Consider the following 16,865-nt stretch of genomic DNA (forward strand, 5'->3'; position numbering starts at 1 on the left):
CTCCCCTCCCACTTCCTCCTGATAGTTACCTCTTCCCTGTGTCCAACCCTCCATGCACTCCTGCCCCCTTAGCTGTCTCCCTGTGCATACACAGCTCTTCTATTCTCCCATGATCGTTCTCTCCACAAAGCTTTAATTTTAGCTATATTTGCTTTAGATTAAAAATAATAATAATAAAACATTACAGATACAGTTAAAGCTTCTTGTATATCACTTCCCAGTTCCATTCTTCTCCTCCTCAGAGGTAATTACTATACTGAATTCGGGATTTATCGCTTCCAACTATGTTTTTATAAATCGTTTTTCTACATATGTATGTAACCATAAAGAATATACAGTATTGTTTTGTTTCTACTATATATATATAAATGGTATACTGAAACTATCTTTCAACAACCTTTTTCCCTCAACATGATGTTTTGAGATTTAGCCATATTAATACACATGGCTCTGGTTCATTCATTTTAACTATTGATGGTTTTAACTGTATGACTATACCATAATTCATTTATATAGTCTGAAGATGGGCAGTTAGATTATTATATCTTCTCATTACATATGATGCTGCAATGACCATTCTTGTACCTGTTTCCTTGTATACATTGGGGGCATTTCTCAGAATGAAAGGGCTAGATTGTAGGGTTCCATACCAGAAGGACGGTGGTTCAAACCCACCAGCCACTCCTCAGAAGGAAGGTTGGGTAATCTACTTCTGTAGAGATATAGCCTCGGAAACCCAAGGAGGGGTTGCTATGAGTTGGATCCAACTTGATGGCAGTGAGTTTATTTATTTTTTTTTGGTATAATTTTAAGAATATGAAATATTTTAGGTATGTAGAAAGGCTTAAAGAATACTATAATGAATACCTTTGTACCAACTACCCAGCTTAAGAAATAAAATACTAGCAACACAGTTGAAGCTGTCTGAGCATTTCTCTTTCTTCAGTCACATGCCCCTTTTTGCCGTTCTATCCAATTCAGTGTTCATTTCCTTTCTTTTTCCTTTTACTAAATATGTATGTCATCATTTATTTTTAAACACACTTTTGAACTCTGCGTCTATTTTCCTACTTTAATCTCTGTGTAATACTCTCTGTGAATTGAAGTTCTTTACCTGGTTTACTGCAGACAACAGCCTGCATCTTGCGGGAGAGATTGGTCAGCTCACATAAGAAGTTATAAACACGATGGCACTCGAGTTCATCCCAACCTGCTGTTAAGGTCTGAGGACAAAAAATAAAGGAAACATTGCACATGTTCAGATCATCAAATTGAAATGTAAGTCACTACTGTTGTATGAGCATAACTTGTAGTACATGATCAAGGTGATAATGTAATTTTCATCCATTATGGAACTATGCAAATTAATAAGAAACTTTACACAAAAATGACAAATACCCTAAAATTCCCTTTTAGTTGGAAAGGGAGTATCTTTTCAAAGAACTTCTAAGTGCTACTGAATTCTGAGTTCTGACAGTTCAAAGAAAACAAAGGAAGGCCAAGACCTGGAACACAGCTTTAGACATGTGACTCACTATCATACTTTGACTTGGTTTCATAGTAAAGTACCAGTGACTATAGTAAAACCCCTTTAACCCCCTCTAGCTATCATTTATGATATTGCTTACAAATGATAATGATGTCATTCTAATGTGGCAGTTAATAACATTTATTTATGACATAGGAGCTCAGGTGGTGCAGTGGTTAAGACATTTGGCTGTTAACCAAAAGGTTGGCAGTTCAAACCCACCAGCTGCTCCATGGCAGAAAGATGAAGCAGTGTGCTTCTGTAAAGATTTAAGCCTTGGAAACCCTATGGGGTATTTCTCCTCTGTCCTAAAGGGTTGCTATGAGTTGGAATTGACTCGATGGAGGTGGGTTTGATTTTGGTTATTTATGACATTTGAATGAGAACAAGTAAATGCATTTTTATTAGGTCAAAATTTAATAATTATCTTTGAGCACACTGGAATGGACAAACATACATGAAAAAAAGAGATGGTAAATCACTATAATTAGATTTTGAAAGGGTTATTAGTTAAAGAAATTCTTCCTAAAATAGTTTAATTAGATTCCATCAGTTTAAAAATCAATCCTGTTCTCTCTTTAAGGACAAAGAAACTGGTAACAGTGCTTACTTCTGGTGAAGGGAATTCAGTGGACAAGGGACAGGACTGGGAGGGAGACTAACTTGTTACTTTCTACCATTTTATACTTTTATATGAATATCATTTTGAATTTTATATGAATACATATGCATGTATCACCTGCTCCAAAGAAACAGAAAACAAAACTAAAATGTGACTTGGAAAGCAGGCTAGTAGGAGGGCCTAGGCTCCTGGAATCTAGGCCTGTAGGAGACGGTGGCTGACAGACTGAGATACAGAGCCAAATTTTCCCATTTGCCAGTGCTTGATGAGAGGAGAGATACAAAGACATCCTGGTGCTAAAAAGACCACAAAAAAGAAGACAGCAGACTATTGAAAGGCTAAACACCACAGTTCCACAGAAGTCATAAGATTTGAGAATTCAGAGGGAAATACCCACCTCCTCCACAAAGTATTACTTTCTTCTTATTTAAAAGCAACTTCAAAAAAATAAGTCCTTAAGTACAGACCCTACACTTACATAGTTTTTACTCTGAGAAACAGTACGGTAGTAGTTAAATTTTTTTTTTTTTGTTTTTTTAGTAGTTAAAAGTTTTGACTTAATTTTTTTTTTTTTTAAGTGTTAACTCTGGAGTTCCACTATTTACTTACTGTAGGCTGTTTAACCTTGGACAAATTATTTCATGTCTCTTTGCCTCAGTTTCCTCATCTACAAATGAGGATAATAACTACCTACCTCATAAGGTTGTTGTATGTATTAAATTAGTTAATACATGTAAACTACTTCGAATACTGTCTAGAACACAGAAAGGGCTCAACAAATGCTAGTTACTATTATTACCTACCTATTATTATTACCTTCTTTGCTTACAATAAAAGATTAGTCAGAAATGCTCTTGAAATTATACAGCTGACTTCTAAAACCACACCTTAAATAACTACCCTAAGTCTTTAAACTCATTATATAGATTATTTAAAAACCCACACTATTTCTAGGTTTTACAAAACTTTTGGATACTTAGACAGGACACTGATGTAGAATTAATAAATGTTAAACATTTCTCACTAGTGAGAAACCCAAGAAGAAAAACTGAGGTACCAAACACATTGCTAGAGTAACACATCTTTAAAATTTTATTTTGCTTTCTTTAAGATTATTATGGGGAGCTCTGGTAGCATAGTGGCTTAGGCACTTGACTGCTAACCAGAATGCTGGTGGTTCAAACCCACCAGCCACTCCTCGGAAGGAAGATGGGGCAATCTACTTTCGTAGTGATACTGCCTCGGAAACCCAAGGAGGGGTCACTATGAGTCAGGTCCTACTCGACAGCACATAACAACAACAACAAGATTATTATGACTTCTATTAATCTATGAAAAAATAGATTATATGCTTTACTTATTAACAATTCAAAAAGCATTCCTCTTCTTTAATTAAAAAAAAAGTACCTGTAAAAACATGCCATAACATGATAATCCTAAACAATGGATAGGAGCTGCACAGCCACTGAATTTAAAACATGAAACCTGTAAAGAGAACAACTATTAATTCTTCTTTTCAGTGGAACTGTACAATAATTTGACATTCACATTTAATGGAAATAAGCAAGTTTTTTTCAGTATATCTTCTGATTAGCATTATTTTACATAGATTGGGATAAGAGAAGTCTAAAACCAGTGCCCTCAAGGAGCTCACTATTCAGGAAGATATATACATGTGAAATTATTATAATAATTCAGCTGTTGTTGTTGTTGTTATTTGCCATCAAGTCAGCCCCGACTCATAGTGAGCCCTCCTTGGGTTTCCGAGGCAGTATCACTACGGAAGTAGGAATGCCCAACCTTCCTTCCAAGGAGTGGCTGGTGGGTTTGAACCGCCAGCCTTCTGGTTAGCAGTCAAGTGCCTTAGGCACTATGCTACCAGAGCTCCTTAATAATTCAGTTAGGATATGTATAAATGCTAAAATGACTGAATAGACACTATTTCAGACATCACATGAAAATAAGGAAAAGATAAATTTGGAAATGATCAAGAAAGGTTATGAAGGATATGAGATAAGCAATGTCTTTGGTAGGATTCAGATATAATGAATAGAAACGCTTGTTGAAGGAAACAGTAAGATTAAATTTATATGGAGGTAGGAATAAACAAGGTTCATTCGGGGTAGAAAGATATGAGCATCTTAATTAGGCTCAAAGTAGTTAGGAAGTAAGGTTGCATGATCAGGGAGAACCCTAAATGCTGCTACAGAGCTTGGACCTGATCTTGCTGAAAGCAAGCAGCCATTGAAAGATTTTTAAGCAGGAAAGTTAAACTGATGAAAGTGATGCTTTAAGAAAGAATAACCTTGATTTAGAATAAAGAATGACTTGGGGACAGAAGAAACGGATGGCAGAAAAAGCTGGGAAGCTGTTGCAATAGTATAGAACAACTCAAAGCAAACACTGACATGAAATAAGCTGATGCATCAGAAACAATTTGCATACTATTGAGTAAAGAACTGAACCATCAGAGTTGGATGTCTAGGTTTATATAGTAAAACTTATATAGAGACTATGGCCAAATATTGATACACATTTCCAAGTCTATTATTGTAAAAAGTTTGTAATCTTATATATTAAAAAATACTTTCTTGGATGGTAACTGGGGAGTGAAACCAAATATATATGAATTGTTGAATGTAAAACAAATTCTGCTCTATAAATTTGCATCTAAAGCACAATAAAATAAATAAAAAGATTTTCTTATGTTTTTGTACATTTAAACAGTAAGATGTTTAACATTCAGAAATTATTACATTTAAATAAAATACCTAAACACCACTTTATTTTTTTCTTTTATTTATTTTTTTAAATTTATTGTGATTTGGGTGAAGATTTACAGAGCAAATTCACTTTCCATACAGCAGTTCACATATACTTTGTCACATGTCATTGACCAAGTTCACCACAATGCAACAGTCCCCTCCCACTTCCTCCCCATAGTTACCTATTCTCAGTGACCATCCCTCCATACTCTCCTGGGCCCTGAGCTGTCTCCCTGTGCATAAGCAGCCCTTCCTTCTCCCATGATCGTTCTCTCCAGGGCGTAAACACCACTTTAAAACTTTCACAGGATAAAAATACCTTTATAATCTGTGGGGGTAAAAGTACCTTTATATTCTAAGAAACCTAGTACATATCAATTATGTATTTAGTTACATTAAATTTGTTTTATAATAAGTAAGACTTCTTCATTTAAAGAGTCCTGGTGGCATAGTAGGAGCTCTGGTGGCTTAGCGCCTAAGGCATTTGACTGCTAACCAGAAAGCTGGCCCACCAGCCACTCCTTGGAAGGAAGGTTGGGCAATCTACTTCCCTAGTGATACCACCTCGGAAACCCAAGGAGCGGTCGCTGAGTTGGGTCTGGCTCCATGGCAGTGCATTTGGTTTGGTTTGGTTTGGTGGCATAGTGGTTTAACTGCTCAGATGCTAACCAAAAGGTTGGTGGTTTGAGCCCACCAACCACTCCTTGGGAGTAAAAACCTGGCAATCTGTTCCTGTAAAGATTACATACAGCCTAGGAGACCCTTTGGGGCAGTTCTATTCTGTCCTATAGTATCACTAGGAGTTGGAATTGACTTGATGACAAGCAATAATATACTATATATATATATAATCTCTGTTGTTGTTGTGTGCCGTTGAGTCAGACCCAACTCATAGCGACCCCTCCTTGGGTTTCCGAGGCAGCATCACTACAGAAGTAGATTGCCCAACCTTCCTTCCGAGGAGTGCCTGGTGGGTTTGAACTGCCAGCCTTCTGGTTAGCAGTCAAGTGCCTTAGCCACTATGCTACCAGAGCTCCCTATATAATCTCTAAGTACTAGTAAACCATTAGATTATCCTCAGTTAATTTTTACTACTAACTCATAAATTAGGGAGCTCTGGTAGCACAGTGCCTAAGGCACCTGACTGCTAACCAGAAGGCTGGCGGTTCAAACTACCAGCCACTCCCTGGAAGGAAGGTTGGGCAACCTACTTCCGTAGTGATTCTGCCTCAGAAACCCAAGGAGAGGTCGCTATGAGTCGGGTCTGAACAACAATTCATAAATTATACTAATTAAAGATAGATATAAAATTAGTCTAATAGCTTAATGAAGTATTTTTTGTTGGAAACCAAGTTTGTAATTTTATTCAGAAATATGATCTTACTTCTGCAAGTGTCTTGTGAATGTACTTTAGCCTTTCCTTTGTGGGTAGCAGCAATGTGCATCTTTTAAATAGTAGACCTGAGAAAGCAAAGACACAGATGAAAAAATAATAACATAATTAATTTAAGAATATAAATAAAGCACAGCAAAACCTTTCCTGAAAGTCAGGTACAGTATATCACAGTGCACTCTAGCTTCTATTTATATATATAAAATGGTAGGATATATATAACAAAAGGAGCTCTGGTGGCTCAGTGCCTAAGGCATTTGACTACTAACCAGAAGGATGGTGGTTCAAACCTTGCTCCATGGTAGGAAGATGGGGCAATCTACGTATGTAAAGATTAACCACCTTGGAAACCCAGTGGGGGTTGCTGTGAGTCAGAATAGAGTTGATGGCAGTAGGTTTGGTATATGTAACAAAACATTTGCCATTTCAACCATTTTAACATGTACAATTATTCAGTGACATTAATCACATTCCCCATGTTGTGCAACCATCACCAATATCCATTTCCAAATTTTCTTATCACCTTTAACAGAAACTCTCAGTAACCCCCAATCAGTAACAACCCATTCCCCCCCACTTGCCCCTCGTAACCATCAATAAACTGCATCTATGCATTTGTTTATTCTAGACATTTTATATAAGTGGGATCATACAAAATTTTTTCATTTTGTATCTGACTAATTTCACTCCACACAATGTTTTCAAGGCTCATCCATGTCATAGTATATATCAGAACTTCACTTCTCTTTATGGCTGAATAACAGCTGATAAGGATTTCATAAGGGAAAGTTTGGGAGAAAGGGTGCAAAGCCCTTATATGAGGTTTACCAAGTGACTCTGATGTCCATCCTAGAGGCACTGGCACAAAACCTTGTTTTAAAAAATGAGAAACTGATATTATGGGAGAGGTGTTAAAAAGTATTTAGATTTATAAATATACAATAATAAAACATAAAAATACACTAGGGAAATATGATTTTGTCTTTATTCCATAGAGAACAAATTCTAGTATCTCTCAAAAGTAAGCTTATATCCATAAAGAAAAATATCTGCTAATGCAAAACATGACAAGAATGAGAAAAGAGATTTTGTAATCTTTTTTCCAAGTTAAAAAATTCAAAATCATAGATACTTAAAATTTCAGAAGTTTGAAGTCATTTTTATTCACAGAAAGCATCTAGTTCAAATATTTATCTCTTCCTTCAAGAATATCCTTTTATGGGGTTTTCATGTTAAGAATGTATAGGGTTGGTGTTCAAAAAAATTTTATTTTAAAACCTCTCAATTTCCCAGTGAGATGTGAGATATGTAACTAGAACTACAGTGACAGGAAGTGTATGATTTGTTTCCTCTGACTTTAAGTGGCCTAATATGGCAATACATTGCTAACATTCCTGTAAGAGCAAATGTCCTCAAACTAAAAAAGAGGTATGTGGTAGGTAGGAAAATATATACCTGAATATTATGACTTTCTTCAGCTTTTATATTTTCTGCATTTTATATAATATATAACACATTACTTTACATAATTCTGTAGAATCTGTGGGAATCTAATTTATTTTTAGAAGTTGCTATGTTGGGTAACACATGACCAGATTTGAGTTTTAAATATAAATTCTCTTTATTTTTGTACGTAAAAAGACATTTTCAATGTTTGGTTTTTAGGTTGTTCTTTTCCTTTCATACTTTGGCATCCAGTCCCATGTCACAGCATAGCCAGTGGATTGTACACTCTAATTGTGTATTGCTTGCCTTTTCCAATGCAAAATTCCTATTTTTAAGAGTTGCAATTTGTCACAAAAACCAATACTGGATGACATTTTTTTTTTTTTTTTAAACGCAGGTGTTCTGCTATAACCTTTAGAGACCATCTTCTTTAATTTCTTCTCCACGAAAATAGAGTCAGATGTAACGTTCTCTCCGTGCTGGCCATCTGCTCTGCTTTACATGAAGAAGCAAATTAAAACTTATAATCTTCAGAGTGCAGGATTCTGAAAATGTTATCTTATTGTCTATAAATCAGAACTGATCAGACAGGAACGGCAACACGAAAAAATGGCAGGTACATCAAACATTTATCTGAAGATTCAAGCTAGATGTCCATTAAATTAAATAGGAGGCTGGAGTCGTTGCATGAATATAACCATTTAAAATCTAGCTAGTAAGGTCAATCTATTTGTAATTTTAACTGAATTACCCACATAATTGTCTTAATGCTTTATTTAAAAAATTAAGATTGCTCACAAAGAAAGAAATGTGTTCTTTCAGATCAAAACCAAAGTGTAAATTCTATTACCCAAGAGACACTTCCCCTAGACTAACAGTGTTTGAAAAAAAAAGATACAATGAGAAGTAGCAAAGAGTAATTGTGTATTTTGTCCCAGGCTTTCCTAAGTCTAATCATATATAACGAAACTAACAACGCTGTTAGCTGTTGGTTAGATAATATACTTTTCATCCTATTACACATACTTGTCAAATATAATCTGATGTATACACACATCTGTATAGTCTAATTTCATTATCATAAAGCTAGGCTACCAAAAGGCAATATTCACATAACTTACTATTATGCCTTTATTTAAATCTCAACATCACTTTGATGTTTGGTTTTATTGTCATGTTTTGCTTAATTATAAGGTTCTTTTGTAATTAAGTTGGTGTCATTAGTGAAGTCAAAATTAGAATTTTATTTCCACACTCTTAGGGAGAATGAAATCAATGAATGGAGTGAAAGGCATGAATGACTACAAACCAAGGGAAGAAAGATTATATAGAACTTTCTTTGCTAAGGTCAATTTAATTATAGTACAATGGTTTATTAGTAAATGTGCAGCACAGTGCTTTTTAAAAAAGGAAACCATAGTGGTTTTTTTTTTTTTTTGAAACCATAGTTTCTGATAAGACAGTAAGTGATATTCCACAATAATATATTTAAGTTTCTTTTCTATTTGTAATAACTAGATTATGATTGAAAGGAAAAAATGTTATGGAAATAAACTCACTAGATACACAGGAAGTGAAGCAAAGAAAAATGCATCAATTTCCTAAATTGTAAACCACCTAAGACAATAAGCATTGGTAACACTGTAACCACATAAAATTACAAAGACACTTTAAAGTACATTCTTTCTCACCTTTAAAGATAAAAATATGCAAGGGACTTTTGCTAAAAGAAACTTCTCATTCTAAGAAAGACTAAAACCATCATAGAAATAGTCACATTTTAGGTAAGATTTCATTTCCCACTAGCATTACAGAATTGGATGATAAAATCCCCTTAATTAATCATAGTTCTTTACTTGTTGCAATTCTTACCATACAAATTACCTAGAGATCTGTAGTGTTCCAGTATAGCAGAATCTTGTCTCCTGCCAGACAGTTCAAGTTTATGAAAGTCCTGCAGTAAAAGTCTTTTGTTTCCTGATGAGCTTGAGATATAATAAATAATGTGCTGGCTGATTGTTTTGGACACCATGCTCAGCATGCTGATATCTTTCACTAACAAAGGGGGAGGGGAAAGAATGGCTTACATGCAAGAACATCACTATTTGTACAGTCTATTAATTTACAAGTTAATTCAGTAATAATAATAGTAAAAATAATAAGCCCAGTAGGGAAAAAAAGAAAAATTTTAAATCCAGTTTCCAATGAATTAGAAGCATGTTGAGTGTAACAATTATGTTACCATGTCATTATAATTAGAGACATGCTTTAAAGAGTTTGAGTATCATACTTTCTCATTATAGCCTTAGCTAACAAGGTTGAAACTCAGAAAATAAAATTAATGAACTCCATAAACATTTTAGCAGGGCCAAAGATAATAAATATTACAGTGTCTTTTATAGTCTACTCATATAGTTCCCAAACCTCACCTGTCAAATATCTTAAGATTATTTGAAATATTTCCAATGGTAAGGCTTTAAAATTTCCAAGGGTTGATAAGGGTTGAGAATTGGAGTCAAAGGCTTTGAAAAGACAGGTAGATCGACGATTACTTCGTCTATATTTCTGGTTGGGGATCAAAGTGAAGTTGGTGTTCATTCTGGATGTCATATTTTTTCTTATCTCAGCAGTATCTCCTGATAAGACACAAAAAACAAAGAAGAAAGGACATTAAAGCAATGAAGAGCTCTCTCTTTTTTTTTTTTTTTAAATGAAGGTGCTGCTTGGATAGGCAATAGCTGTCCCTCTTACAAAAGCTTTAATATTATGTCCAATGTATGGAATTTTCCAATAGTACATTCTATTTATTCACCTCTGCATCATTTGAGACATTTCAAAATTCTTTACTGCTTGGTTAAATACTCTAGACAGAATAAGAGTTTCGGTTGCAAATGAGACATACAGAGGGGAGGGAACACTGAAAATATAAAAATAAAGTAAAGAAAAAAAAGAAAATGAGACATATCATGTGTATACTTGGATGAGATATAGTCTAAGAAAAGAAATACTTAAATTGAAAACAGAAGAAAAGATTTAACACAAAAATCAACATAATAATATAAGATACATTTAATATCTATCAATTAGCACGTTACCTTTATAGTCTATATCCTAAAAAAAAATCAAAGTATTGCAGTTTTTAATTTTATAATAATATTCTTTCTATTAAAACTGAGTAGACAGGTTCTTTTGTTAGAATCAGTAAAAACAACAACAAAAAAATAGACTTTAACTTGAGAGCTATGTAAATCTACAAGCTCTAATAGCTAAAGTAGATTGCATTGGTATTACTAATTATGTGTTCTATAATACACAAATAAGCAGTAAAATTAAAGTTTTATAAAATTAGTAAGACTAGATAAGTAAATGAGTAATAACAGCTTTTCCCTCAATTCCACTTTTTGTTAATAATAGTTACTGATAAATCTTAGGAAAGGCCTGCATAACTTGATTTCAAAGATGAACATCTTCTAAAGGAATTTATTAAAATCACTGATTATTTATTTATACTAAACAATAATTCTTAAAAATATGTATTATGCATCATACACAGTGACACTATGTCACTTTATTGTTTCAATTCAAAAAACACTATCATATATATATGTGTAGATATATATATATATATATATATATATATATATATATATATATATATATATATATATATATATATATATATGTGTGTGTGTGTGTGTGTGTGTGTCTCCTTGTTTCTGAAGGAACAACTAAGATGGTTCATCAAAGAGTTACAAATATATCTGTCCAAAAACTATTTTTTCTTTTGGGCACAAAATTACTAAAATCACTTTGTTATTTATTCATCTTAAAAGGTTAATATCAACGTATACCAGTTTAATAACAGTTATATATTTGAAACCATGACACAGAAATTTAGTGCTTAATGAAAAACATCTGAAATTAATACCACAGTCCTTCATGTCACCATTCAATGAGCATTTACATTTGTAGGTATTTTAAATAATCATTAAAATTACACAAATAACATGTTCATTGTTGGTAAGTTTACCAAAAAAATACAACTAAACAAAAATTAAATTCACTTACACTTCGGTTTATACCCTTCCAGAATTTTACATGTATATAAATATTTACTTTTAATTAAAGAAGGAAGGGGTCCACACTATTCACCCTATTTTGTAATCTGCTTTATTTCAGTTAATACTATATTGTAATTTCTGTCAATAGATACATGTCTACAAGTATATATGTTTTAATAGCTGTGTATAATTTCACCAAGTGGAAGAATCTTAATTTAATCCATAAACTTGTTTTCAGCTTTTCACCGTAGGTGTTTTAAAGTATTTTCATTATAATAAAATATAAATCTGGCCTAGGTTTGTCCTGTTTCTCAAACAGAGCCTGTGTCTTCAGAGTCAGTAATTATCTGGTTCCCAGTTGGAAGTCACCCACTAAATTTATATATTTTTAAAACTTTAAGGGGAATGAAAAATAATAGGCCTGACATTCTTTATAACTAATGCCTCCTCTTAAAATTTTATTTTCCTCATTCAGACCTGAACATTTTAGGGGAAAGAGCAGACTGTTTTGAAAATCCTAAAAATTTAATCTCAAATTATTTCTGGTTTTGTCTCACCCTTCTAGGGTAAGAGAATCAAACCAAAATAATAATATAATGACGTTTCAACGCCCCTATTCCTCCCCACTGATTTTGGGGGTCCTAAAGGATAAACTTTTTTTTATTTTCTTCAGCGGAAAAAAAACGTCATACAGCAATTCACCGGGATTTTTGTTTTAACTTAAAACCCTTTGAAGAGACCCTTCCCATCTGCTCTTGTTATTAACCCAAAACATCTCCAAGGAGGTAAACTAGGGAGACCATAAAAGAGAAATTGGCTAATATGATAATCAAATCACATTATGATACACATTATTATCCACTTAAGGCCATGTAAAGATGAAACTACCACGTCAAGAAATCTTTTTACCACAAGTTTTGACAGTTTTCCGGTTAAAGAGTCACAGGAAAATGATTTTTAGTCGTTTTGCCCCACCATCGTCAAATTTCTTAATGTTTAAATTTTGTTTTTTTTTTCCCTCAAGGTTATCACGGCCGGAAGAGGGAGGGTCCGGCTCCGGTCCGCGCTGGAGCTCCGTTCCCACCTCGCAGGCGCCCCGATGGCCTCAAGAATATTTTAGAACCCTCCCAGGAGCCCCAGCGGGAAGGAGGCCCCGCCCCCCTCATGAATAGTAAACAACTCCGACTCTTGTGGTGGTCTCCTCCCTCATGAATAATTTAGAAACTCCCAGAAGTCCCAGCAGGAAGGAGGCTCCGCCCCCTCATGAATAGAAAACAACGCCCACTCTTGCGATGTTCTCTCCCCCCATGAATAATTTAGAAACTCCCAGAAGTCCCAGCAGGAAGGTGGCTCTGCCCCCTCATGAATAGCAAACACCATGGGCTGGCAGTGCTCTTCTCCTTCCTTATTAATAATTAAAGAGGTGGGGTTCTTTGACCCCTGAACTTGTGGCCATCCTTTGTTCCAATCTGAAGACTGGCAGGGGCTAGAGCCGTTAGAGTCTGGGGGAGGGGAGAGTGTAAATGAAGAACCCAAACCAGAGGTGGCACGTCTGCTTCAAACCACTTCCTTTCCCTTCATCTAGTTTTAGCTAATTTGTGATTCCTCCAACCCTTACCCCAGTTGGGTAAGTTACTCGAGCTTTCATCAGAGCATCTGTGGGGAAAAAAAATCTCCAAGCATTTCTTTTGAAAAACTGAGTTCTTAGACTCAAAAAAAGATGAGTGCCATCAGTTTCACTAAATAAGAATCCAAGGCAAATCTTTCTAGCTTGGCCCCCTCCCTTGAAGATCGCTTTCATTAATTCATTAACAGTTTATAGTGGCGTCCACTCTGTTCTAGGCAATGGAGTAGGCCCTAAGAATACAACAGAGAGCAAGATATATAAATTTCCAGCTTTAATGGAGCTTATTATTAGTCTAATGGGGATGATAGAATAAAACAACTAAAATAAAATGCATACTTGAGCAGGTAGCATAGTGCCTAAGACATTTGACGTGGCTGGTGGGTTTGAGCACTTGACTTGCTTAGCAGTCAAGTGCCTTAGACTATGCAAATGGAGATGCTTGTGGCCCACTAAGGGTATTGGATAGGTTGCTAATAATGTAACAAGGGGCACGGCACACTTGTGGGGGTGGGACAATGCAAATAAGGTGTATGAGACCCTACTGTGGGGATTGGTCAGTTTGCCATCCTGTTGTGCTTAAAGTGAGCCATCCCATCGTGGAAAGGGGGGACCACCAAGAAGAAGAAGCAAGAACAGAGCACATCCTTTAGATCCTGAGCCCCTGCACTGGGAACCTACTTGACCTAGGAGACAGAGAGAGGGGTAACACCAAAGAGGCAGCTGGAGATAGCAACAAGTGGTGGCAGAGAAGCCATGCCAGCAGCAGCAGCAAAACCAAGAAATTGGCAAGAGATGGTGAGGTGGGCTTCTGGACCCACTGCATGAGAAAGCTGAGTGCCTTTGGGCAGGTGGCTTGCTGGCAGAGTGAGATGCCTTTGGGCACTTGGTAAAGCTAGGTTTGGCCACCCATGGAGCTAGAGCTGAGTGCCTTCAGGTTGAGGCTTCCTGGTGGACTAGGGTGCCTCCAGGCACTTATTGGCAGGGGTGAAAGAACTTTGTAACACTTGCCAAGCAGAGCAGAGGCCGAGGGCCAGAGAGAGGTGTGCCTGCAAACATGGCTGAGAAAAGGCTATCCGGATGGAAGCACTGTGTCCCGAGTTGTTCCTGATTCTGAACTGTAAACTGTTACTTCCCTAATAAACCCCGTAATTGTGAGTACTGTCTGAGAGTTCTACATGGACATTGCAATGAATTATTGAACCCAGCAGAGAAGTAGAGAGTGCCTTGGGAGGGACAGTGGTGTCAGAATTGTTGACAGCGTTGGAGGGTGAGGCCTATCTGACCTCTTTCTTCCTCATAGGAATCAGCTTTGGACTCTTGATGCTGATGCTGATTCTCTTTCCTCCCAGAAGTCAGAGGAGGTCAAACGATGCCACCTGCATGCCATTTTACAGTACATTTCTGGGTTTCCCAAGCTCTCTGTTTGAGCCTATATTATATGTATAATTAGAAACAATGACATTTAAAATAAGCATTTTTGTATTGACTATTCTGTTGCTATTACTGTACCGCAAATGGAAGAAATGGAGAAGGATTGGAAAATGGATTTGGATGTTTTTTAATGAGTCTCATAATAAACCAAAAGATGGCAATAAATAAATGTATTTTAATATCTAAGCCAGTTGATAGCTCTGTCTGGGAACCATGAAGGAGAAGCAACAAATAAAACAACAATACATTACCTCCTTTTCCAGACTCTTTTTTTTCCCCTGACCTCTTTTAAAAGAAGTCTTTCCTTGAGATTAATTTTCAGAAAGTTAAAGGATTTTGATTTTCTTTCTTACTCCTTAGGTTTCATCATACCCCAGACAACTACTCAACTAAACTCTGAGATAACGTGAATTCAGATTGAAGAATTCTGTTCCCCTCTATCCTCCCAAACCATCTCAACCCCAGCTGCCCATAAATTCAGTCTGTATTTTATGATTGAATTATTTGGACTGCATTTTCAGTATTATGATGGGAATTCTGGAAACGGTTTATAGTTGTTTTAAAAGTTAAGACCAATACTTAACCTTTCATTTAGGAAACATTTTCCAGTGGGGGAAAAAAATTAGACTTTACAGATATAAAGCAGTCAGATTTTAAAAAAATAAGTACACATATTCTAAACTGTGTGTGTGTGTGTTATGTTTAAAAGTGGACAAGCATTGCAGGCCTTGCATTCTCCCAGCACAAAAATTAAATGTTTCATAAATCTTAAAAAAATTACTATTTTTTTTGTTATAGTAAATAAATATAGCTTTATAAATGCAACACTAAAAGTAATTATTAAAGAAAATTCTGTGTGAGTAGATTTGGCAGGTCAGTCATTGCAAAACACTAGACAAGTATAAAAAATATTCCCTTATGGGAAAAACTGCTAAAACATTAATTTCCAGATGGTCAGAGATATACTAAAGTTCAGGCTTGACTCATTTGGAATATTTCACAAGTTGAAAACATTGAAACTTGGAGAACCCAGAAAGCTCTAATTCTCATTAATTGAGTAAAATTGCTAAGTAGAACAGGACTGACTGTGGTTCCTGAATAGAGTTCAAGTAGTCGGGGCCGACACGACGGCACCTAACAACAACAACAACAACAGAAATGGGTGCTGTAATTTTTCCAGCAGGTGGCAGCAGAGAGCTGTACTAGGGTCCATATGTTTTCTCAAATGAAGCATGGAAATTGTAAACGTAGAGAGATGAAAAGCCCTTTAGTTATCACAGAACACTCTCAGTTTACAGATGAAGAATTGAGCTTCAAACAGATTACCTAGCTTTCCTAAGGCAAAACTCTTTATTAAATTCCTTGAGACATATTGGGACTATGCAAATTTCATTTATAATTACATACAAAGCAAATTTAATTGGATATGAAAAATATTATCTTTCACATGAAATATTAAGCTATGATAGAGAAGCTTTTGGCTTGGTTCCAGAACTTTCCCCCCTTTTTATTATAACGCTACCCCCCCCCCCCAAAAAAAAAAAGACTATCTGAAAGCTTTTTGACAGGAGTGCACTGATGGGCCAAGAGGACAGATTTGGGAAGCAAAGCTGGATTGAGTCCTCGTCTGTCCGTGCCTCTGCCTCACCTTGAATAAATTATTCAAGATTTGTATTCACTTGTAAAATGAAGTAATAATAGGGTCTGCATAGGGTTGCTGTGAGTTTTAAATGAGATCGTATTTGTAATGCCCTTGGCTCAAACGTGTGTGACGATAAATGTAGATCGTTCTCCATCCACTCTGGGGAGAGGCTGGGTAACTTCCATTTTTAATAAGGCTGCCTGATGATATGTAGGACATCAGCTAAAACTTCAACTTCAGATAAACAGCAGACAATTTTTTTAATATAAATATGTCCCAAATACTGTACAGAACATTTGTTGTTATTGTTGATTCTGACTCATAGCAACCCTATAGGACAGAGTGGAACT

The 16,865-nt window shown here is 35.6% G+C and overlaps 1 protein-coding gene across 1 annotated transcript in view; it reads right to left on the reverse strand.

Moving 5' to 3' along the window:
• FBXO47 (F-box protein 47) overlaps positions 1 to 10,364 on the reverse strand; it is an 18,774-nt gene extending 8,410 nt beyond the window's left edge. The window contains exons 1-5 of the mRNA XM_007942014.2: positions 10,184 to 10,364; positions 9,639 to 9,809; positions 6,300 to 6,376; positions 3,558 to 3,635; positions 1,115 to 1,223 (exon numbers count right to left, since the gene is read on the reverse strand). Of these exons, the coding sequence (XP_007940205.1) occupies positions 1,115 to 1,223; positions 3,558 to 3,635; positions 6,300 to 6,376; positions 9,639 to 9,809; positions 10,184 to 10,364 (616 nt within the window). The remainder of the gene's footprint in view (positions 1 to 1,114; positions 1,224 to 3,557; positions 3,636 to 6,299; positions 6,377 to 9,638; positions 9,810 to 10,183) is intronic.
• Between the last annotated feature and the right edge of the window lie 6,501 nt (positions 10,365 to 16,865).

This window comes from Orycteropus afer, unplaced genomic scaffold (genome assembly GCF_000298275.1).
Source record: "Orycteropus afer afer isolate SDZICR_OR568_19922 unplaced genomic scaffold, OryAfe1.0 scaffold00085, whole genome shotgun sequence".
NCBI lineage: Eukaryota > Metazoa > Chordata > Mammalia > Tubulidentata > Orycteropodidae > Orycteropus > Orycteropus afer.